At 31.5% G+C, this 25,050-nt stretch overlaps 1 protein-coding gene across 9 annotated transcripts; it reads right to left on the bottom strand.

Annotated features, from left to right (window-relative positions):
* Positions 1–6,025: 6,025 nt before the first annotated feature.
* LOC131931341 (uncharacterized) lies at positions 6,026–24,285 on the bottom strand. Of its 9 annotated transcripts, none has more exons than XM_059288103.1 (38): positions 24,230–24,285; positions 23,166–23,306; positions 21,358–21,402; positions 20,731–20,754; positions 20,552–20,587; positions 20,139–20,162; positions 19,714–19,758; positions 19,445–19,468; positions 19,254–19,277; positions 19,072–19,116; positions 18,659–18,682; positions 18,529–18,552; positions 18,308–18,352; positions 17,535–17,558; positions 17,373–17,396; positions 17,202–17,237; positions 16,639–16,683; positions 16,293–16,316; positions 16,098–16,121; positions 15,873–15,902; positions 15,508–15,552; positions 15,016–15,039; positions 14,773–14,796; positions 14,307–14,351; positions 13,669–13,698; positions 13,352–13,396; positions 12,996–13,019; positions 12,675–12,719; positions 12,061–12,120; positions 11,170–11,247; positions 10,808–10,852; positions 10,167–10,226; positions 9,228–9,266; positions 8,483–8,524; positions 8,169–8,252; positions 7,612–7,650; positions 6,807–6,866; positions 6,026–6,247 (listed from the first exon to the last, which is right to left on the bottom strand). In XM_059288103.1, exons 2-37 carry the CDS (start codon positions 23,235–23,237, stop codon positions 6,810–6,812), a joined length of 1,425 nt encoding a protein of 474 aa, XP_059144086.1. In that variant the 5' UTR covers positions 23,238–23,306; positions 24,230–24,285; the 3' UTR covers positions 6,026–6,247; positions 6,807–6,809. The 9 variants fall into 9 exon arrangements, with proteins under 9 accessions (XP_059144086.1, XP_059144087.1, XP_059144091.1 ...); XM_059288104.1 differs by having other exon boundaries at positions 8,169–8,249; XM_059288108.1 differs by lacking the exon at positions 13,352–13,396.
* Positions 24,286–25,050: the final 765 nt, after the last annotated feature.

Raw genomic sequence — 25,050 nt, 5'->3', positions numbered from 1 at the left:
CTGTCTGACAGACTATGTGAAAAGTTTGTGACAGGTGTAAACAGCCCTGATGTTCAAAGAAAGTTTCTGCTCGAGTCAGATCTAACATTGGAAAAAGCAATACAACTTGCAACTTCATACCAGCAGTCATCCGATGCGGCGAGATCTCTAGCACCTTCAGAGATCCATGCAGTAAACAGCAGGTTAGTCAACAAACACCAACCCCATCAGAGCATTTCAACTTATGCTAAACAGCCTGCACGTTCAAAGCCTAGATCTAAATCTAGTAATAATTATCAAAAATGTCATCGATGCAAAGGTCCCCATGCATCTCATCGGTGCAAGTTCAAGTCTGCAACTTGTTATAAGTGCAGTAAGCAAGGTCACATTGCCAAGGCCTGCTTTGCAAAGTCTTCGTCTGTTGCTAAATCTAGCCAGTCAAGACAGTACCGCAACCAAAGGCAGCACTATGTTAACTCTCACCAAGACTACCTAACCCAACCAATGAACCACTCTACCTGTGAAAATGCTCAAACTGATTCGCAGCCGGATTTCAACCTATTCTCTGTGAAATCAATAAGTCATGCTCCCATCAATGTACTAGTTAATATCAACGGTAAGAGCATCAGCTTCAAACTTGACACTGGAGCATCTCTAACAGTCATCACAAAGAAAGATTTTGACGCTGTCACAGGAGGATCAGTGCCTCTACAACCATGTCACAAGTGTCTAACAACATACACTGGTGACAATGTTCCGGTAATAGGAGAGTGTATGGTTCATGTAAGTTATAATGGTCAAAGTGTTAAACTTCCTATTCTTGTGGTTGAAGGAAATGGACCACCATTACTAGGTAGGAACTGGTTAAGTGATCTTAAGTTAAATTGGGAGAGGATATGTTCATTGATCAATACAAGAGAATCTAGTCTTACTTCAATAAATAAAGTAATATCTGAAAATAAAAGTGTTTTTGGCAATTCAGGTTTACTAAATGATAGAACAGTGAAGTTAAGCATTAAAGACACAAATCCAAGATACTGCAAAGCTAGAGTTCCACCTTATGCAATGAGGAATAAAATTGAAAATGAGCTAAGTAGATTGGAATCCAATGGCATCATAAAGAAGGTAGACTATTCCGATTGGGCAACGCCCATGGTGCCAGTGTTAAAGAAGGATGGTTCTATAAGAATTTGTGGAGACTATAAAACTACACTGAATAAGCAAATAGAGCTAAATAGGTACCCTATTCCTAACATTGAGGAAATTTCTTTGAATTTGGCAGGAGGAGACAAATTCACTGAATTAGACTTTAGTCATGCTTACACTCAACTAGAACTGCATCCAGATTCAAAAGTCTATACGACAATAAACACACATAAAGGACTCTACCAATATGAAAGACTATGTTTTGGCATATCATCCAGCCCTGGAATTTTCCAAGCTGTCATGGACAGTATTTTTAAGGATATTCCAAATGTTTGTGTTTACTTTGACAATGTGTACATAACTGGTAAGAATGACACTGAACATCTTAAAACACTTGATAAAGTTTTGAAAATAGTTGGTGAAAAAGGTTTAAAGATAAACAAAGATAAATGTCAATTCATGCTGACAGAAATTAGTTTTCTTGGTTATATATTAAGCAAGCAAGGTATCAGACCTCAACCTGAGAAAACAAAAGCCATTAAAGAAGCACCCAAACCTGAAAATACCCAACAACTAAGAGCTTTTTTGGGCTTGATAAATTACTATGCAAAGTTCATAGGGAATCTGTCTGGTAAACTATCACCACTGTACAAGCTGCTACAGAAAAATGCAACTTGGCACTGGGGTAAACAACAAGAAGTTGCTTTTAATACAGCAAAAGAAGCTTTGTCTTCTGACACCTTACTAACTCACTATGACCCAGGGAAAAGACTTATATTAACATGTGATGCTTCACCAGATGGTGTAGGAGCAGTCTTATCCCACATAGATGAAAAGGGTGACAGACCCATTGCTTTTGCCAGTAGATCTTTGAACCAGGCTGAGAAAAATTATTCTCAGTTAGATAGGGAAGGCTTAGGCATCATTTTTGGTGTTAAGAAATTTCATAAGTTTCTGTTTGGTAGGAAGTTCACCATCTTTACAGATCATAAACCATTGCTAGGTTTATTTGGAGAAAACAAAACCCTACCTGAGCATGCCTCACCAAGAATTCATTGATGGGCTATCACACCTACTGCATACAATTATGAATTGAAATACAAACCTGGATCTGAGAATAGTGCAGATAGCCTTAGTAGATTACCTTTAAAAAAACCAAAGCCTTAGCTATGTACCAGAAGATGTATTTGTTCTCTTCACTATCATGGATAACTCCAATATAAATGTGAATGATATTAAAAGAGAAACACAAAAAGATGAGTGCTTAATAAAAGTATATGAGTACTGTAAGAATGGTTGGCCTGAAGAGTCTGTGAATGATGACTTAAGGCCATATAAAATAAGCAAAACAGAGTTAAGTCTAAAAGATGGAGAAGATGCAGTCCATTATCAGTCAGAGTTGCCTAAACAAAGTATTTGTAACTTAATAAATGATTATGGTGATATGGCAATTTCAAATGCTTTAAAGAGAATACATTAGTAAGAAGGAATGTGATCATCAAACAACTTTGCTAACATCATTAGCACTTACAGAAACTAAAAGGGTAACATCAAAAGTAAATACCAAACAGAAGAAGCTAAATGTGACAATGAAAGAGTAAACAGGTTATTAGCCAAATACCGCACAACTCCTCATATAACAACAGATGTTGCACCATGCGAATTGCTATGTGGTAGGAAAATTAAAACTCATCTTGACCTACTACATCCAACTGTTCAAAGGTCTGTTTCCCAACATCAACATACACAAAAAGTAAATCATGACAAATCATCCATTGAAAGAGAATTTGCAGTTAATGATAATGTGTATCTAAGAAATTATGGGAGAAGGGAAAAATGGATACCAGGTCAAATTGTTCAATGTACAGGACCTGTGTCTTATAAGTAAAAACAAATGATGGACTTATTGTCCGTAGACATGCAGACCAGTTAAAAATAACTTGTGCAGATAATAAGTGTGAATCTATCAATCCCACCAAATCTGAACAGTTCACACCAACTCAGTTTGTTCCACAACCAAGTTCTGTTGATATGAGTGAACCAAGTTGTCTAGAGTCAGAACATGTAAATTCTGGAGTTAATGATTTAAATCCTAGACCTCCTGAGATAGAGAATCCATATGGTCAGAATCTTGAGTCACCAAATCAAAAGCCACTGAGAAGGTCAAACAGGACAATCAAAGTCCCAGATAAGTTAGACCTATGATTTAAAGGTCAAAAGGACTTTGACATCATTGTTTTGTATCTTGATTATGTTGTAGCATATTGTGCATTGTTTGTAAGGATGTAATCTACCATAGTGTTCATGTTACAATATAATTGGTGATTATAGGATACTGTCAATTGTTCTATTGAGAGATGTGTTGTGTTTACTAAGGGTAAAGGGATGTAATAGATTGGGATTTGTGAGGTCAGGGGAACTCACTCTTCTTGTATTAGTTATATCTATCATGTTGTTATTGAGTGATGTCCCTTGTTATTTATCTATTGTTGCTTCCTGTTCCGGCCTCCATCATGTTAGCAGAGGTCCAATAAAATGTATATACAAACAGCATGGCTTATCGTCAGTGTGTTATAATAGAACCACTCCAATCTACCTCAAAAATCACGTAAATTAGTAATTTACATGATTTTTATTGTAGTTTCACTGTTTAAATTACTAATTTAACCTTCTTACCTCCGCTTCTCTAGATTCCTATTCTATTTCCTTCAAACTTTCTTTTTATGCAGCCGTATGATTAGATTCTAGACTATATTCTAATAAACATGAAATAACTACTAACCAGAACACTAGATCTAAATTTCTATATTCTATGCAATATGTATTAAACCTATAGGCCTAATATTTATTTTAAATTCCTATGCGATGTGTCGTGAACTGTAGGTTTCATGTTTTTTTTTAATGGCGGAAATCAGTTTAAAATTTCGTTTCCTTCCTTTTGTTATTCTATTTATAGATTCAAAATGCTTAGAGTCGGAGCAATTATCATTGAATTAGTCGGCCGATCCACACAGGAAGTGCTGGTATATCTATTACTTACTCAGTGATCTGATCATTGACAGAAACAGAGATAGCCATTCGCACGGGGTGATATTCTGTTATGTGGGTAAGAGTTGGGAGAGAGAGAGGAGAGAGAGAGAGAGAGAGAGAATAATGTTACATAACACCGCCTTCTAGTTATTTTAATTCCAAATTTTGAAATTAGAATGCTTTGACAAATGAGCTAACAGAACTGGTATACAAGTGTTTTTGTCATTAATTTAAATGTCACACGGCGTGGGTGGTGGTTTCAATGATGTAAGTAAGTAAAAGTAAAGTATCCGTTGGAACTTGACGGTCCACGGGAAAGGTGAAGTAGAGTTCACTTGTTTTACTCACTTCGGCTTATGAAGGGATGGTTTTGGTCATCACCATTCCCAGCCGTTTTTACTTTCCCTAACGTGGGCTAGGTACCCAACCGAGCTGGGTGGATTCAACATAATTCTACGGATCTGAACTTTAGACTTTGGGATTAATAATCATCTGCTCAATGTGTGAAAGAAACTATTTGTGGTTTATTTAGATGAAGGCCTGTGGTATCGATACTAGTAAACAAGAGCTCGATACGTCATGCTGACAGAGGGGTATTGACAGAAGTACACCAAGGTATCAGACAAGTAGAGTAAAGTAATACTGTTCTCTAAATACCAACTGGGTCCGTTCAAGTTTTAGTTCGAGTTTATCTCATTTTTTCATGATTTCTTGATTTACCTCTTTACTAGTGGTTTCTATAGTTACCTTCCTTTCCCATTGTTTTTAAGTTCATCTCCCTTTCTCGCTGCTTTATATTTTACCTCCTTTTCCTATTATTCTCTGGTTTACCTCCCTTTCCTATCATTCTCTTGTTTACCTCCCATCTCATGTTTTCTCCTGTTAACCTCTCTCTGTCTTGCGATTCACCAAATTTAGCGATAAACGATAATTCACTCAGAAAAATCATTGGCTGTCATTTTTATAAATTTTTACTGAGAAAATGATCAAAACTATGTCTCCATTTTGACCAGAAACCTACAGAAATACCACCAGTAAAAGATTGCTGGAATGATACTTTCGTCTGGTATTGTGAGTTTGTGAAAAGTTATTTGTATTGTATTTAAACGTTTATTACTATAAACGTTTTTATTCTTGTATTTTAAAATTAAGGAAATTATTCAAAATTTGACAGAAGGCAGAAAATTAGTTTTACTTACATGTGAAATTTAATTTATCTATCTGAAATAGTACTCAAGTTATAGACTTTTGAAACATTCAAAGTAGAAAAAGTTCCACTTCCGGTTATCGGAAATTGCTCAAAAGTTGAAACTTATCTACAAATTTGATATAATACTTATATATGAAATTTCATCATCCGAGCTGTAACGGTACTCAAGTTATCGTGTTTACAGACACACACACACATACACACACACATAGACATACGGACATGATTGCAAAACTATGTTTTTCCGACTCACGATTACAATACTTTCTCTATAGGCTTACTTCGTGTACGAGAAAGTAAAAAAGCATTCCGTTGTCGTTACATAATGAACAATTACCTCTAGTATCTTCGGAAATATTAAAACTTGTAGTAATAAGTGTAAACAATGGAGTAGCTTCCCTTCATCTGTCTCATAAGTATCATAGTGAAGTTTGTTTTATTTTCATTTCATTCATAACTCTGCGCAGAGTACAGTCTACATTTTCATACAATATTTAACCATGCATCTTCCAACAGTAAGTAAAAAAAAAACTTCTTTAAATACTATATAACCTCTATATAGGTTTTAGTTTTAAACTTTTAGATCTGACAAATACATAAACATGTGAAAATTATCAGATTCTACAAGTTTTATTTTAAAAGTTTTACATTTGATAAATACATATCCATAGCGAGTAACAAAAAACAAAACTGATTTAATTTTATTTTTTTAACTAGTGGTTAAAAATCAAGTTTAAATATCAGAAAGGTTGTTTCAAAGTTGATTGTGTTATACAGCTTGTAGGCATACTAGTAACCTAAATAGTGTAGAAGAAATTTAAAAAAAAACGATAAAACTTGAAACTTGGATTCTTGAACTTCGTTTCTGTTTTCGAAGTCTTCCTGAAAAATGTAACAATTAAATTTTAAAATTACTTTGCTGTAAAGAAAATGTTTAATACATTAACCTTCTGATCTCGCTCCTACCACGAATCAACAAGTTTTTTTTAAAGATAAAAGCCACCATGTATCTTATACCGTAAAAGTGGCTAATCTAAAAACTGTTTTTACAAATTGTCCAAAGTCATGATATCTGGTGATGCTGTAAAATACTAAACAGTGCCCTTATAAAACAACATTAGCTAGCACTGATTGGGCGATATGATATTTGCAAACGGGTGTGTACATCTGTATGCTTAAGGGAATGTCTGTATGTCTATGTGTCTGTGTAAATGTGTATTTCTATATTTTTGGTTAGGCCTACATGCACACATAAAATCACTATCCCCGAGCTGATTTCCCTTGTTATTTATCCTACTTCGCCTACAAGACTAACCCCTCACCCTAAATTAATATTAATAATAATACTAATAGTAATAATAACGTAATTCTGACATTCAGTCTTAAAAAAAACTACTGGCATTCTCAGTCGATAATACTTAAGAAGTTCCACAGAACATACCTCCTATGTGCAGGCGTAATTGTTGATAGCGTCGACCAGAATCTCTTCGCACAAGATTTTCTAAAAAGTGAGAAAAGCTTACACACTAGATTTATAGATTCTTCAGTACAGTAGGCAAATGGTCAAAATGGGACAAGTACCGTGAATGGAACTAGTAAAGTAGTAAAAAGTGAAGTTGTATAAAGTACATAAGTAAAAAAAAAAGCAGAAAGTAAAGTAGAAACAATGTGTTGCGTTTTAATTTATCTAAAGTTATGTCTTTAATGAACTCCATTTGGGTGATACTTTAGCCTACAAATGTACAACTTAGTTTTATCATTTCAGAACATGGTTTTCTTTGTTCCCACTCGTAACTTTTCAATTACAAGAACTACATACCCACTTAGAGTTTCTGATTACATATTCAACTTACACCACGATTACGCTCGCGACATGTAGCCTATACTTTACAAAAAACAACAACAAAAAACCTCGCAAAAGTAAGTATACGTTTCATAGGGAAATATTTACTAGTTTGTTATTCTAGACATGTATATTATACATGTCGCAAGTGTAAACGCGGTGTTAGAGTAAAATAACCACATAGTATGTAAAATGACCACATATTATGTAATAGGCTTCCATGTAATAGAAGATACTAACTATATTAAATAACAAGTTAATAAAAAGGCCAAGGCTTCTATATTTTCTAAAAAAAAACTAGCGCATGAAAATCCAGCTCACAATCCTATATTGTCTGCACATTTTGAATAAAAGTTTTCAAATAAAACATCATTTTAGTATAAATAAATACAATTGTACTTACACTCTTCTGCAAAGCTGATCGGTACGTCGGCTTCTCACACTGTAAAATAGAACAAATTTAATTCGGAATTCATTATATTAGGAACAACAATAAACTTAATAATTAATCAAGGGGCCATCCATAAATTAATTAACGCTTTTTTGGTCGATTTTTACTTCCCTTCCACTCCGTCACACATCGTTACAAAAAGCCACACCCCTACCATAAAATGATCTCACACTTCAGCCTACAACCCCCATCCCCCCTCAAAATTGATGTTGAATTCTTTAAAAAGAATTTTTTTTAAATCTTGACTGAGCTCGGTCAACATAAAATGTTTAAATCAATTTCTATTACAATTTATTAAAACAGGTCTCCAAAATCGCGAAATAACGGCTAAATTTCCTCACATATCGTCACAAAATTACGGACTTCTTCCCCACTGCCAGTGTGACTTCATTTTAATGACGACCGTTATGGATGAGGCATTATTTTTAGATACAATACACTTCAAATGTATATACGGATATTGAACTATTAGAGATTTAAAATAAAATGTATATTTAAGAAATACATACACCGACTCTATCCAAAAACTTTTTGGCCAGATTTAGCATGCATTTCTTCTTGGAAGAAAACTGGGGAACGTCGTTCCAGGTCTTCTGAAAAATGTTTTTCACTAGTAGAGACCATAATTATCTAGAGGTTATCTCTTACTAAAGTACCAAGTATGTTTAGTCTACTACATCTAAACTGTAAGCCAGTACTTTCAATGTCAATGTTTTTCACTAGTAGAGACCATAATTATCTTACAAAAGATCCAAGTATGTTTAGTCTACTACAGCTAAACTGTAAGCCAGTACTTTCATTGTCAACGAAAGAAAGGACTTACGGCTGCCTTGTTGCCGTTGTCGGTGGGGTCATCTATCACATCCTAAAGAAATTTGTACACAAATAAACGCCACATTGAATGTTCTCTAATATTAAAGTAATCTTAAATCTAATGTAAATTGGCCGACAATAATACTGTTTAGTTTAATTTTTTATTAAAATTTATTTTGAAGTTTGGAAAGTTTAATTAAAACAAATGGGGAAATAATTAGGATAAGATGTTAATGAGGGATATTGATATAAAAACATAAAGACACGCCCATCTCCATAACATAGTGACACATATAAACACCCCTATCTACAACATAAGGAATTGAGACACACCAGAGGCGTAGTGTTCCTTCCCGTCGCCCGGTGACAAACTTTCAATTTGGCGCCCCCCCCCCGTGACAAACTTTCAATTTGGCACCCCCCATATATTTTTTATATTTATAATTCAAAACTGCAGGTAAAATGAGCTTTTAATTTTTTTCCAACCCCATTTCCAACCCCCCTACGCCTCTGAGACACGCCCATCTCCATAGCATAAAGACACGCCCATCTCCATAAAATACACGCCCATCTCCATAATATAGAGACACGCCCATGTCCATAACATAACGACATAGAGATATGCTCATCTCCATAAAATAGAGACACGTCCATCTCTACAACATAACGACATACAGACACGCCTATCTCCTCAACATAACGACTTATAGACACGCCGACATACAGTAATTACAATGTAGTTAAACATATTATACCACAGCTTCCTCCTCTTGATTTTCCTCTTCGCCAGCCTCCTGTAAGAGAAGAAAAAAATTACCCAGCGACATGAGAGATTCCAGCTGTTTTATCCCTTCACACTTTAGCAGTGCCATTACTCAACAAAACTTGGGCGTTTTATTTCTATTTGCCTGTGATTAAGTCTTTATAGATTGACACCCATGGCGTAGCAGGCCCAAAATACTATAAAACTAATGGAGTTTAATTAAAATTATTGCAAATAACGCTATATAAATACTGGTGTTTAACTTTCGCACATAAAAATACTGGAATTTAACTATCGCATAGAAAGCTATGAAACACTGGAATCAAATTATTGCACATAAAAAATACTGGAATTTAACTAACGTATTATTACTATAGTCTGATACTTCGGCCATATAATGTCCTCAGTGTTGATGACCAAATAGATTACACTATGCTTGTTAAGACTTGAAAGATTACGACCTATACGCTTCTAACCTTGTACTAATTTCACCCCCCCCCGTCTACTCCTGTCCCCTTTTCAAACCTGACGGTCTATGGGGCAAGTGAAGTAGAGTTCAATTCTTTCTGTGATCCCGGCATATGAAGGGATAGTGTAGCACTATGCCCAGCCGCCTTTAATTTCCCTAACGTGAGTTAGGTATCCATTAGAGCTGAGTGGACTCTGTGACATTCTACTGACTTGAACCGTGATTCGAACTCGAGATTTTCGGGTTAGAAGTCTAGCTCTCTACCGCTAGACCACCTCTAGTCCTACAGCAACGTGTAATGAATGCCACTCTTTCATATGTTTTTACCCAAGTCCTTTGTTGTTGCTTTAAGCGGGGGGGGGGGATTACATACCTCACACGCCTCGACCCCACTAACCCCTTGACACCTTGACCCCACTAACCCGTTGACCCCACTAACCCTTGTAGAAAAACTTTACTCACAGGTTGAGGGCAGGATTTAAAGTTGACGACATCAGCCATAAACTGGACACACTTTTCAATCTGGACATTTTTTAAACACAAAAGTCACAAAAACATTTAAAATAAATACAATGTATTAAAAAAGGTGTTTCGAATAAAATGATACAACGGATTAAAGCAGGGGTCTCCAAACTTTTCAGTCCGAGGGCCGCATTAGCTATCAAATTTCAGTTCGGGGGCCAGTTTCTTCCAGGCATGTCTTTGATTTTTCTGGGAAAAGTTCCTCAGCCATCACCAACAAACGTTTTTTTTCCGTGGACAAAAAAATCTCCGCGGGCCGGATGAGAGGACTTCGAGGGCCGCATCCGGCCCGCGGGCCGTAGTTTGGAGACCCCTGGATTAAAGGAACGTATTTTCGAAAATCCTATATCACTTTTAACTTGTCATTTTGTCGAGTTACAGTTTTTTCAATCCATTTAACGGTTACGTTTTTTAAATAAAAAAGTAACTTAGAGATCATGGATTCTGAAAAAAACTAGTCATCATTTCAAACTCGAAACATTTTCCTAAAGTAATTTGACAACGTTTTGTCTTTTAAAGAAGATATAAAAAAGAAAATTTTGGATTTGGCTAAAAAGCTGGAATAAATAAGGACAACTTACTTTGTTACTATCTTTAAGTATAATATTTGGCTTCAAGCGTTCACACTGAAAGAATTAAAATATATATAACAACATACTTTATTCAATAACTACACGTATTATATTAGCCCTTATATATTCACAGATAAGTTATTAATATAATATGTAATATATATATATATATATATATATATATATATATATATATATATATATATATATATATATATATATATATATATGTTATATATACACGTATATATATGTCATATATCTGTATATATATGTATGCATATATATATATATATATATATATATATATATATATATATATATATATATATATATATAATAAATTTAGCAGTGAGACATTTTTAACCTACCCCCAAATTATTGGTGAAATCCTTGGCAAAAGCAATCAAGTCTGGACTTTTGAATACGGGGACTAGACTCTTTACAGCCTAAGTCAAATTTACGACAGTTTAAAAAATGGAAACATGCAAGTTTGTGATTGATGTAACTGCTTTGGCAATCAGACTTCTCCTTACACCCTCTAAATATATTCTTTTTTTTCTTTTACCACCATCAACGACCTGACACTCAAATACCCCATCCACTACAACCCTGCCCTAAACTACCCCACCCTCAACTACCTGACCTTCAAAACCCCACCCTCAACTACCCCACCCTCAAATACCTCACCCACTACAACCCCACCCTAAACTACCCCACCCTCAAATACCCCATTCACTACATCCCTACCTGTAAACTACCCCACCTTCAAATACCCCGCCCTCAACTACCCCACCCTCAACCACCTCTCCTTCAACTACCCCATCTTCATCTACCCCATCCTCAACTAGCCCACCCTTAACTAGCCCACCCTCAACCACCCCACCCTCAAATATCCCGCCTTCAAGTACCCCAACCTCAACTACCCCACCCTCAACTTACCCAACCACAACTACCCTCAACTACTCCACCCTAAACTACCCCACCCTCAACTACCCCACCCTCAACCACCCCACCGTCAAATATCCTACCTTCAACTACCCCAACCTCAACTACCCCACCCTCAACTGCCCTCAACTACCCCACCCTCAACCACCCCACACACAACTACCCCAACCTCAACTACTCCACTCTCACCTGCCCTCAACTACCCTCAACTACCCCACACTCAACCACCCCACCCACAACTTACCCACCCACAACTACCTAACTCTCTTTTTATCCACCTCTGCCTCCCCCACCACCTATAAAAACAAACTCACATATCGGACGTTTGCCATCTTTACTTTCAGACTATCTAGGGGTATCGACAGAGTAGAAGCCTTTAGATCAAACACAAAATTAATTATTTTCAAAGATTAGATGTTATAACATGCACATACATTTTACTTTAATAAACACATGCACCCATTTAATCTTAGTGAAATAAAGTTAATATTTACAGATAATCGAAGACCAGTTTTTAATTTTACAGATTTTCTTTAAAAAATTATGTTCTCTTGTATACAAATTACCATTTTGCTAACATAAAAAACTGCCAATAAACGGTATATAATAATATATAATAATATTAAAATCGAAAGCAAGGTACCAGTGTTTCAGGCATCTCTTCGCCTAACCCCATCCGAACGAGATAGAATTTATATAGAAAATATATACAATTACCATGTCCGCCCCAAACCCCCTCGGAAATTTAGTTCTACCACTAAAATTTTAACCCCCCCCCCCCCTCCTTGAATGTACTCTGAAAGTAACACTGCAAGATAATAATTTCTAATGTACAATTTACGATTTCCCCAACTAAAAACTATCATCCGTTGTCAATACAAAGTAATTGATAAATTATAAAGAACACGAGATTTAATTTAAAACTTACGATGTGTCCCCCGAGAAAGAGCATTGCCATGTCGTATATCATGCCCTGTAGAGATACAACAAATGTTGATTTATTTATGTAACCTCTTGTTGTCTGCCCTTAACAACAAACTACAGCCACACAATGTTATCACCTCCCCTTATCAAACTGAAGTATAAGTTATCTTTTACTTGGATTACACAACATTCACATTGTTATTATATTTTCCCTTGAGCTCCCAAGGCACATGGGGCATTACTGATTGATAATTTTATATTTTAAAATAATTTGATAATAGTATCAAACTAAAAACGTGACTAAAGTTGTTAGAAAAACAATTACCAGGCCTTTAGCTGGTTTGTTTTTCTGAAAAAAAAAACATATAATGTGTGAAATGTTATAGTCTTGTTTGCTTTTTCATTAATGGGATAAAAGATATTATACTTTTATATTATATAAAAATATAAAAGATATTTTCTACGTCGCCCAACCATGCGGGATACAACGCAAGCACGCCGACTCTCTAACCGTCCTCCCGCCCCCTCTCTCGCTCTCCAGGCATGCGCAACAGCGTGTACCCACCCACCCTATTTGGACAACTGTGTCTAGTATTCACCCGTTACTAAATTGGGGTGTGTGCTACGCAGCGGGTCGGCTCATATAAGATATTTCGTCAAAATATGATGCTGATAACTTACTGTGTTTCCCCCGTTTAAGCCCTCGGATACGTTGGGCAGTACGTCCTTTTATAGAGGGAAATATTTTTTTAGTTAACAAAAAAAATTGATTACGCAAACTTTAATCTTCGTAATCAGTTTTAATTTCTTAATGTATTTAAAATTAGCCATACTAATTCTCAAATGAATATCGTGCCATAATTTATATGTGGATTAATTTATATTAAATAGTTTTAAATTTTAAATGAGTTGTTTAATGAACAGTTTTTGTTTGAGTTAAAATAGTATAGTAAATAAAAAAAGCAGTATCGTGTAAATGTGAAATTTAAAAATCTCACCTCTTCCTCTTCTTCATTCGTTCCCGGATACTATGGAACAAAAAAGTTATTTTAATATAATATTAGCTTAAAATTGTAGACATTTTTTTTACTCAAAAAACGTTAAATATAACTTGTTTAAAATATATATTAGTACACTTGTCTGCAGAAATTATCGGATATGATTGTACATAGAGCAGGATAAGTAGAATAACTCAGTTTCTCTGATTTGTAGCTATAATTGGGGGGGGGGGGGATGAGATAGTAAAATGTAGAGCAGAAATTCGATTAGTAGATTTTTGGAAGGGTGCGGATATAGAAACACGTTTGTCAAGATAAAAGCCAAACTTGACCAGAATGCGAACCCCAATCATTATCGGCATCGATCACGGTGTTCAAATCTTAACACACAGCAGGAAAAAAAATGCGTCTTTTAAATTTACCAATCTTCATGATTAATTTACTTCTGTTTTATTCTCTATTGCAAAATACCTCTTCATTTTATTATTTCGGAAGAATCATTTACATCAGAAATAAAAGTAGTAGAGGTAGACATCAATGTGATCCATTAAATCTATTAACTAATTACAATTTAATTTCAAAATATCTTTTGTGTTTTTAATGGAAACTTTTTCTCAATAGAAATGTTTATAACTTACAGGCGATCCCCCTTGTACTCTGCCAGTCCCATTTCGTGCTGAGTTCTACGTTGATTATATTTTTACAAAAAAGGATAGAATAGTATAATTATTAGCAAAAACTTAGCAAAAAATAGAATCCTAACGAATTAAAACTATAATCTAATTATAATACTAGAGATCTTTATTAAATAATGCAAATATTTTCTCTATATTTTTACAAAAGACAATTTTAAAAAATAAAAATAAAAACACGCAATTAAGCCAGAATATCAAATAACACAACACGATGTAAAAAGACCCTTCTTATGTTTTTCTGTAACTTGATATTAGTAATTAATATTGTTACTTGTGACATTTTTTATATTAAATCTTTTTTAAAGTTAAATAATTGCATGTAATAGACAATATAAGAAAACGGATTACTGTCGCCTTCAAACCAAATAATTTAATCATAGCGAATACTTTTAATTAAAAAAAAACTTACCAATCCAAATGGGTCGTATGGTTTCTAAAACAAAACACGGAAAGATGTACTTATGATATAAAAATTCAAAATGTAACAGTAAAATTATCTGTTGGGTTACTTCAGCATTTGGATAAGTGTGTCCATTTGTATAGATGTCTACAAAGTTATGTGTTTGCATTATTTGATCTTAAAAGTTTACAGATATTACTTGCAAAGTTCGATATTTATTTCAAAAATTAAAAGTAGCTGCTTCCAACATACCTGCTCTTTCTTCTTTGCTGCATTCTGAAAAGCAAAAAAAAAAAAAAAAAAAAAAAAAACAACAACATTATATTGTAATATTTTTATTAACAAAAAAATATTAAATACTTTTACCAGTTTTTTTTAGATAGCCAGTTACAAAAAAAAACCCGTTAATTAATTTTGATGTCAAAAGCACTGCGTACTACTTGAATTCATAATTATCAACAATTAAATGTGGAAAAATAGGTAGAATCTATTTATTCCTATTGATCACATATCAAAATAAAAGGTTTTTCAAGCGTCACATTGTTATAAAGTATTTTGAAATGTTATAGCTTACGAGAATGTAACATCAACAATGAACACATAATATTCTGAATTTTAATTTCAGAAATTTTTCTGTAGGAAAAATAATTTCGCAATTTATTATTAGGTAGTTAAAAAGACAATCTAAATTTAGTTGTTAACGTTTAATAATAAAAGTGTTCCAAAAGTAATGTAAGAGCTTACTGATATTTTTCCTAAAATTCCACCGGTAGAGTTTACTAGAGAGTTCTAGGTAATAATAAAATATTTTAAATCTTAGCATTAATAGCGTAATTGTTTTTCAATATAATTAAAATTTCTTTTTTTTAAATGTGTTTTAATATTTATTTAGAATTTTTGTTTTTTAATAATGATTTCAAACCGATGAGATTGTGCTTAAGATTAAGAATAAATTATAATAATAAGTTCTATATAATGTATAGCAAAATAAGTGTAATAATATTTGGTAAGTAACAAGTGTAATAATATTCGGCATCTTTTCTTTTCACATAAAAATCCTTATTAAAAATTGTTAAAAATTATTATTTGAAACAATAAAAGCAACTTACAATACCAGTAGCCATGCTTTGTAGATAGTCCTAGATTAAACGAAATTTAAAAAGCAGTAAGAAAAAAAAACACGTTTTTATAGTTAAATATTATGTTTCAAGCAAGTTATTATTAAAATTAATAATTAAAATTATTAAAATTTAAATTAATCACTCACACAATACAAACTATATTTAAAAAAACAACAACAAATTATCAAGGTAAAATAAAAATTAAAAACATACCGTTCCTGAGGGTCCACCAGATTTCTAAAAAAAAAAAATAAATAAATAAAAAAAAACCATTTAAACTTCAATAGCCACTTTTATCGTAGTTTTTTTTATTTAAAAACAGCTGTACATTTATCTTACAGAAATGACCGGATATTTAACTGGCAAATAGGATTACACCTAAAATTATAAAGTTAATTAACAAGTCACCTGTCCATTATTTCCACTTTGCGACTAAAAGAAAAAAAAACCATTATATTAAAGCAAATTAGGCATCAAAACTAATTTTCACACATTCTAAATTTAGCAAAAACAGGTGCACATATATTTCCTAATCTCTCTATCAATATACGAGAGAAAAAGTTCATTGTGCCTCGCAAGCAACTCAGAGGCAAAATAAGCAATATTGTTTTATTCGGTCACATTTTAAAGCAGTCTTTTAATTATTGATGTATTATGACATTGTTTTCAATTTACAGCTTATTAATTATCATTGTTATATTATTTACATGTAATAGTTGTATACTACCATGTCTAAGAAAAATGAGGAACTTACAGTCAGTCCTCCAAGAACACTTGTCGCCATATTCATTAGAGAGCCCTATTTTTAACATATTTTTAAATGTTTAAAAAATCGCACAAAGTTTTCATATTCGTAATAACTAAATACATAATAACTTTGTTTTTAGGTATTTAATGCCCAAAACGTAACAGTATGAAATTAATATTCAACCATGCTTTAATTTGAAAAAAAACCCGTTAAGCATATCGAGGGGAAAAACGTACTGGATAAAAAAAAAGGAGTTTTTATATTCAAGTTACTTCGATAAAAAAAAATTGCGATGGCACATATGATTACACTTAACATTGTAAAATTAATAATTAAATTTCCTGCTCATTACTTCCAGTTTGAGACTAAAAGAAAAAAAGTACTTTCTATTAAAAGACTACATTTTAAACATTTTAAAAAAATAACAAAACCCATATATATACATTCTTTTCATTGATTCATTTTGTCATTTTAAAAATATTTACAGGCTATACAAAGAATAAATGATTATTGCGATGTCTGTTATATGCAATTGAAATTACTACTAAAAAAAAATGTGATAAACTTACACCAAGCACACTAGATGCCATATTCATTAAGGTGTCCTAAATTGAAAATTTTAAAAAAGTTTTAAATGCTTTTTAAGTCTAAAGATGTATATAGCTTGTAATTAAATTTTAAGGACGTTTAAAATTTTAAAAAATGATTAAACGTATCGAAGTGAAAGAAAAACAACTAACCATTCCTGATGATCCACTGGATTTCTAATAAACAAAAAAATATGTAAATGTCCAAAGTCACTTTTATTTGTTTTTTTTTTATCTTCCTCTTTTTGAAACAGATATTCAAATAACACAAAATATTAGGCATATAGTTAAAATATAGTTAAAATTTAGAATTACCTGCTCATTATTTTCTCCTTGTGACTAAAATAAAAAAAATATTGTGTTAAAGTAGACTTTATTAGAAAACTTTTATTCAAATATATATATATATATATATATATATATATATATATATATATATATATATATATATATATATATATATATATATATATATATATATATATATATATATATATATATATATATATATATATATATATATATATATATATATATATATATATATATATATATATATATATATATATATATATATATATATATATATATATATATATATATATATATATATATATATATATATGTATGTATGTATGTATCGCAAAATTCAACTAGGCACATCTTCTCGCCATTTCAGACAATGGAACCTGAGAAAGTCAGTTTTGTTATAATAATCTAATTAGTAATCTATTGTCATGTGTTGCTTTAGAACAGGGGTCTCCAAACTTTTCAGTCCGAGGGCCGCATTAACTATCAATTTTCAGTTCGGGGGCCAGTTTATTCCAGACATATCTTTGATTTTTCTGGGCAAAGTTCCTCAGCCATCACCAACAAACGTTTTTGCCGTACACAAAAAGATCGCCGCGGGCCGGATGAGGGGACCTTGCGGGCCGCATCCGGCCCGCGGGCCGTAGTTTGGAGACCCCTGCTTTACAATTATAAAAATATTATATAACTTAATCCATATGTCAAAGTTGTCAGCTGTTATAGTTTGTGGTTTATTATAGTCCTGGCACAAGGTATTTTAAATAATTCTAAGAACTTACAGTTACTGCCCATAGTACGCCAGTAGCCATATTCAGTAGAGAATCCTAGATTTTGAAATGTTTTAAAAAAGTAATAAAAAATTATACATGAATTTCTTATTCTACGGCACGGAATTTTAAAACAAAATGACAAATATAAAATTAAATGGAAAATGAAATTAATCTTGTTTTCATGTCGACAAAAAATAAATAAATACCGAATTAAACAAAAAAAAACGTACCATTCCAAAGGGGCCACTGGATTTCTAAAAATATAAAAAAGTAGTTTTTATATTCATGTTACTTCGATAAAAAATATTACAATGGCTCATATGATTACACTTAAAATTGTAAAATTAATAATTAAATTACCTGCCCATTACTTCCACTTTGAGACTTAAAGAGAAAAAAATACTTTCTATTAAAAGACTACATTTTAAACATTTTTTAAAATAACAAAACCCATATACATATATATATATATATATATATATATATATATATATATATATATATATATATATATATATATAATTTGTGTATGGAAACATTTCATATTTCAATAGGCAAACAATTCAAAACATTTTTGAGAACTTTAAAAAAAACATATAATTATCTTTTAACGTACTCTACATTTCATTTACCTCAATTTCAAAGCGGTCATTGAATCAATCTATTTTTTTTATTGTTTTCTACGTGCAGCTTGTAATTTGTTATTGTTATGTGATTTCTAATTTCTATACAACGGCCACACACCAGTAAATCTAAAAATATGCTGAACTTACAGCTAAACCTCCAAGAACACTAGTAGCCATATTCATCAGAGAGTCCTAGATTTTGAGAGTTTAAATAATATAAGAAAATGCCTAGAATGATTATTTTTAAAAACAAGAAATACATTTTGACTGTTTTTTAAGTCTTAAAATGCCCGAACTTATCAACATACAAAACAATTTTTCAAACTAACCATTGCTGAGGATCCACTGGATTTCTAAACAACAAAAAGAAGTTATATAAATTAAAAAATATATTTTATCATATTTGTTAAAGTACCATTTTAATTATAATATTTGTTGTGTTCATCTTAATTTGATAACTAATAATTGAATTGCAGATTTGATTATACTTAAATTATACAAATTAATTAAAAAAAATTACCTGTCCGTTATTTCTACTTGGAGACTGAAAAAATATATTATTAAAAAGTATAATATATTACATTAGAGATATACTAAGAGGTATATTTTCAAATAGTGTATTTATTTATTCACATAACTATATTTAAGTAGTCCGCATCTCAAAGCATTCTTTACGTTTATTCAATGGTTCGTTGTTTTTTTTTTTAATTTAAAGGTTGTAAATTATTGTTATGCCATTTCTATACAATTTGACACACAAAAGACAATCTAAAAATATGATGAACTTACAGCTAATCCTCCAAGAAAATCAGTAGCCATACTCATCAGAGAGTCCTAGATTTTGAGATTTACAACAATATAAGAAGAATAGTTCAATGTTTTCAAATTCTTAAAAACAAGAAATAAATTTTGACTGTTTTCAAGTCTGAATATACCCGCACTCATCAAGATAAAATACATTTTTTTATTGTGTCTTAAATTTAAAAAAAAAACGAAATGATCGCGTAAAAACAGCGAACTATTTCTGAGTGTTCACTAGATTTCTAAAAAGCAAAAAGAAACATATAAATAAAAAAAAACACCTGGAATTTAATAAAGTAGTTTAAAAATTCAATTTAATCATACTAGTTTTTGTATTCATCATACTTTTATCACTGATATTTGAATGGCACATACAATTACACCTAAAACTGAACAATTAAAACACGAATTACCTGTCCATTATTTCCACCTTGAGACTAAAACAAAAGTTCAATAAAAAGTAATTTATATATCTAAACAAATGAACTCATTTTACAATTTAACGCAAACACTTAATACACACACACACACTTACACACACACATACACATATATATATATATATATATATATATATATATATATATATATATATATATATATATATATATATATATATATATATATATATATATATATATATATATGTATGTATATATATATATATATATATATATATATATATATATATATATATATATATATATATATATATATATATATATATATATTACATTTCAGGCTATACACAGTATACATCGTTATTGCGATGTCTGTTATAAGCAATTGAAATTCACTACTAAAATAAAAAATGTGATAAACTTACACCAAGCACACTAGATGCCATATTCATTAAGGTGTCCTAGATATAAAATAAAAAAAAAACTTTTAAATGTTTTTTGATTCTAATGATGTCTGCACATAACAGCGTGTAATTACATTTTAAGGACGTTTAAAATTTTAAAAAATGTTTGAACGTATCGAAGTGAAAGAAAAACAACTAACCATTCCTGATGATCCACTGGATTTCTAAAAAACAAAAAAAGATTTAAATTTCCAAAATCACTTTAATTTGGTTATTTTTATATTCCTCTTTTTTGAAACAGATATTCAAATAGCACAAAATATTAGGCATATAGATAAAATATAGTTAAAATTTAAATTTACTAATGTGGTACGACAGATGTGGTACGTTTTTTGCAGGTATCAAACCTCACACTTTTCATATGCGCATCTACCGACTTCTTAATCGTCCGCATTGAGAATATCCGAACGTCAATCGTGTGAGTCAGATTTTTGTCTTAGCATCCCCTGACTGATTCATCGAAACACCAGGGATTCCATCCAGTGTTTCTTCCAGACTTTTTGCTCCTGGTGAGGGGGGGGGGGGGGGGGCACTTGAAATTTTTCGAGGCGGGGGGGGGGGCGGGGGGCGGTAGACTTTCTTCGGGGGGGGGGGGGGGCGGACACTGTTAAAGTATATATTTTCTATATAAATTATATAAATTTCATTTCGAAGAGATGCCTGGAAGAAACTCTGATTCCATCGAACCCAGGTTAAGAACCACTAATCTAACACGTACCACTTAGTGCATTCAAGTGTAAAGTTAAAAGATATTACATTAAACTTACCTTTCCGTCACCCAATGCTCCGTTTGCCAATGCAAAGAGAGAACCCTGTAAATATATTTTAAATTGTTGCAGACTTGGTAAAAAATGGCGATGGTAGAAGCACATAACTGAGTACGATGACTTTGTAATTAAGTAATATCAATTAACATGGCAGATGTTTCTGATCAGATCTGCTTGTACTATCGACAGCAGAGTTCGCTCCTCATGCATGAGTAAAATCCAAGTATGTTGTATGTTATAGTTTTGATAAACAGAGTTTCTTCCAGGCATCTCTACCGTCCGCCCCCCCCCCCCCCCCGAACGAAATAAAATTTATTTAAAAAATATATACTTTTAACAGTGACCGCCCTCCCCCCCCCCCCCGAAAAAAGTCTACCGCTCCACCCCCCTCCCCCCCGAAAATTTCAAGTGCCCCTCCGGATAAAAAAGTCTGGAAGAAACACTGTTGATAAATAATCCACTGCCATTAAAAATATCCTTTGTATTATGAAAATATATAATTAAGTACAGTTATTTTATTTTTATACTGTCTGTATTTTTAGATAACTATTTTCCTATGTAAATTATGTAGGCCTATTCTTCAGTTAATACACAATTTTATTTCATAGTTAGTTAATACACAATTTTATTAATACACCCCCCCCCCCCCCCGAAAATTTCAAGTGCCCCTCCGGATAAGAAAGTCTGGAAGAAACACTGTTGATAAATAATCCACTGCCATTAAAAATATCCTTTGTATTATGAAAATATATAATTAAATACAGTTATTTTTTTTATACTGTCTGTATTTTTAGATAACTATTTTCCTACGTAAAATATGTAGGCATATTCTTTTGTTTTTAAATGTTTTTTTTTTCTATTAGGTTGCAGAAAAGTTTTTTTCAAGGACTGACATCGCGAACTTCGACCTTTGCTTTAGTTACGACCATGCAATTTGCATCAGCGAAATTTGTTGGTTTTATTCATCAGATGATGCTACTGTATCTTAGGTAGCTTTACAGAGGTCGGAAAGAAAAACGGCTTAGACTGTTTTCTAATGTGAGATAGATCCGCACACATCAAATTTTGCTACAGGTGAATTTAGAAACAAATTAATTAATCAACACCATTTAGATATCATTTTTTGTCCATTTTTCCTTCTCGATTCTTGCGGAGTATAAGGCCACTTTCAAATGCAGATATAATGATTAGAAATTTAAATATTTATGGCTGGCGAATTCCTATTTCAACCAACAATATTTAACCCCACCCTCAAACATTTTTTAATTATTTTAAAAGCTCAGCTTTAGCCGTTATTTTATATTGTTAGAAACTTTTTTTGTGTGTACATTGCAATAAATGTTTATCAATATAGGATAGGCTACACAACGTTGAAGTAATTAGTCAATATTTTAGAAAAAAAAATCTTTTCCTAATACCATTATTTCTAAATTTCTGAATTCTTACTTTATATATATATATATATATATATATATATATATATATATATATATATATATATATATATATATATATTTATATATATATATATATATATATATATATATATATATATATATATATATATATATATATATATATATATATATATATATATATATATATATATATATATATATATATATATATATATATATATATATATATATATATATATATATATATATATATATATATATATATATATATATATATATATATATACATATATACATATATACATATATATATATATATATATATATATATATATATATATATATATATATATATATATATATATATATATATATAGTTGAAATACTTACTAAAGCGTCATTTTGTTGGGCTAGTGTAGCAGTCACCAACATCGATAGACCAACCAAGACGCAAAGTTTCATGATGGTTGTGTACCGTTCGACGGATTTTGGTCGATGGTTTTTGTAAGATGGGTTTTGGTCGATAGAAAACTGTAATAAAATTTAATTACGCTAAAAATATTGTCTAAAATTAAAGGGGGGGGGGGCGGGGTGACCTTAGCATTCTTTTCGTTTAGTAAATCTTATGTTTCTTCGAAGTAAGTCAAGTACCCTTTCAAACCTGACGGTCATTGGGGCTTATGAAGTAGAATTCGCCTATTTCAGTGACTCCGTCGTATGAATGGATAGTGTAGTTAGCACTAAACTCAGCGGAATTTACGTTCCTTAACGTAAGCCAGGTACCCATAAGAGCTGGGTAGACTCAGCGGAGTTATTTCATGATTACAGTGTATAAACAATTGTTATTTCATAGCTACAGTTTATACACAAAATTTATTTTATTGTAACGGTTTATAAGCAACTGTTTGTTCATAGCTACAGTTTATACACACATTTTATTTTATTGTTACGCTTTATAAGCAACTGTTTTTTCATAGTTACAGCTTATGCACAATTTCTATATCATAGTTACAGTTTTCACACAACTTTCATTTCATAGTTACAGCATATAAATAACTGTTATTTCATAGTTACAGTTAATACACAATTTTATTTCATAGTTACAGTATTAAGATAACTGTTATTTCATAGTTACAGTTAATACACAATTTTATTTCATAGTTACAGTATTAAGATAACTGTTATTTTATAGTTACAGTTAATACACAATTTTATTTTATAGTTACAGTATTCAGATAACTGTTATTTTATAGTTACAGTTAATACACAATTTTATTTTATAGTTACAGTATTCAGATAACTGTTATTTTATAGTTACAGTTAATACACAATTTTATTTTATAGTTACAGTATTCAGATAACTGTTATTTTATAGTTACAGTTAATACACAATTTTATTTCATAGTTACAGAATTTAAATAACTGTTATAGTATTACAAGATAGGAAAACATACCTTAGATCAGAAAGCAAAAACTATTTTCGAAAACAGGACAAACCTGTGTAAAGCTTAACATATTTTTCTTCAGTTACATCTATTTATACTATAGTACTGTAAGTTTCCTACATGTAATAACAACATGTGAAATAATTGCGTGATAAATTATACAAAGCAAGTAATTAGGGATGTGAGAGACAGGGAGGGGGGAGGGGTAGAGAAAGATAGTTCTATAAGGGCATTGTTAAAATATAAAATTTTAAATGGGAAAACGGGTGTTAAATATTACATTACATTTCTAATTACAATATGTATACAATTAATATCATCTTGAATGTCTTGAACGACACGTTTTGAAATACCATGTGTATTTCAATAATTATATACCTCATTAAAATATTGTATAATTATATACACAACCCCTAAATTAGCCCCGGGTTAGCGTGAACAATGATGGAATGGATGAAACATCTGAAAGATAAATAAGCTGGTGAGAACAGGGTCTACAATCATGATTATAGATTTATATGCAACAGCATAGCGTGGCTTATTAGAGTTTTTAAGCCATATTTTTATAGCGAAACAAAAAATAGTTTACAGAAGTTTTTAATATTTTGAATAAATCGTGGTTTCTTGATATATGAATTTAGTTCGTTACAAAATATATCTTGAACGTTTGCTAAGGTCATAAAGCAATTTTACCCTGTTGAGATTAATTAAAAAGCAATTAATCTGTTTCAGTTCCGAAATTCCAGCTCTGTTGTTGATCAAGTATTTTTAAAATTATGACAAATGTATTAACAAATGACAAATGTCATATAAAAACATAATATAAAGAG

This window comes from Physella acuta, unplaced genomic scaffold, assembly GCF_028476545.2.
Source record: "Physella acuta isolate Inbredline_101_S28 unplaced genomic scaffold, ASM2847654v3 ptg001946l, whole genome shotgun sequence".
In the NCBI taxonomy this organism is placed as follows: Eukaryota; Metazoa; Mollusca; class Gastropoda; family Physidae; genus Physella; species Physella acuta.
This window is presented reverse-complemented; position numbering and strand designations above follow the sequence as displayed.

Excerpts from the sequence above, each read along its gene's own strand:
- LOC131931341 (XM_059288103.1), bottom strand. The coding sequence starts at position 23,237 with ATGAAACTTTGCGTCTTGGTTGGTCTATCGATGTTGGTGACTGCTACA. Across the intron at positions 19,469-19,713 it reads ATTTTCTTGGAGGATTAGCT|TCTCCAAGTAGAAATAACGG; the intron begins GTAAGTTCATCA and ends ATATTTTTTCAG. Across the intron at positions 15,040-15,507 it reads GAATTTTAGGAAAAATATCA|AATGCAGCAAAGAAGAAAGA; the intron begins GTAAGCTCTTAC and ends TTTGCTTTTCAG.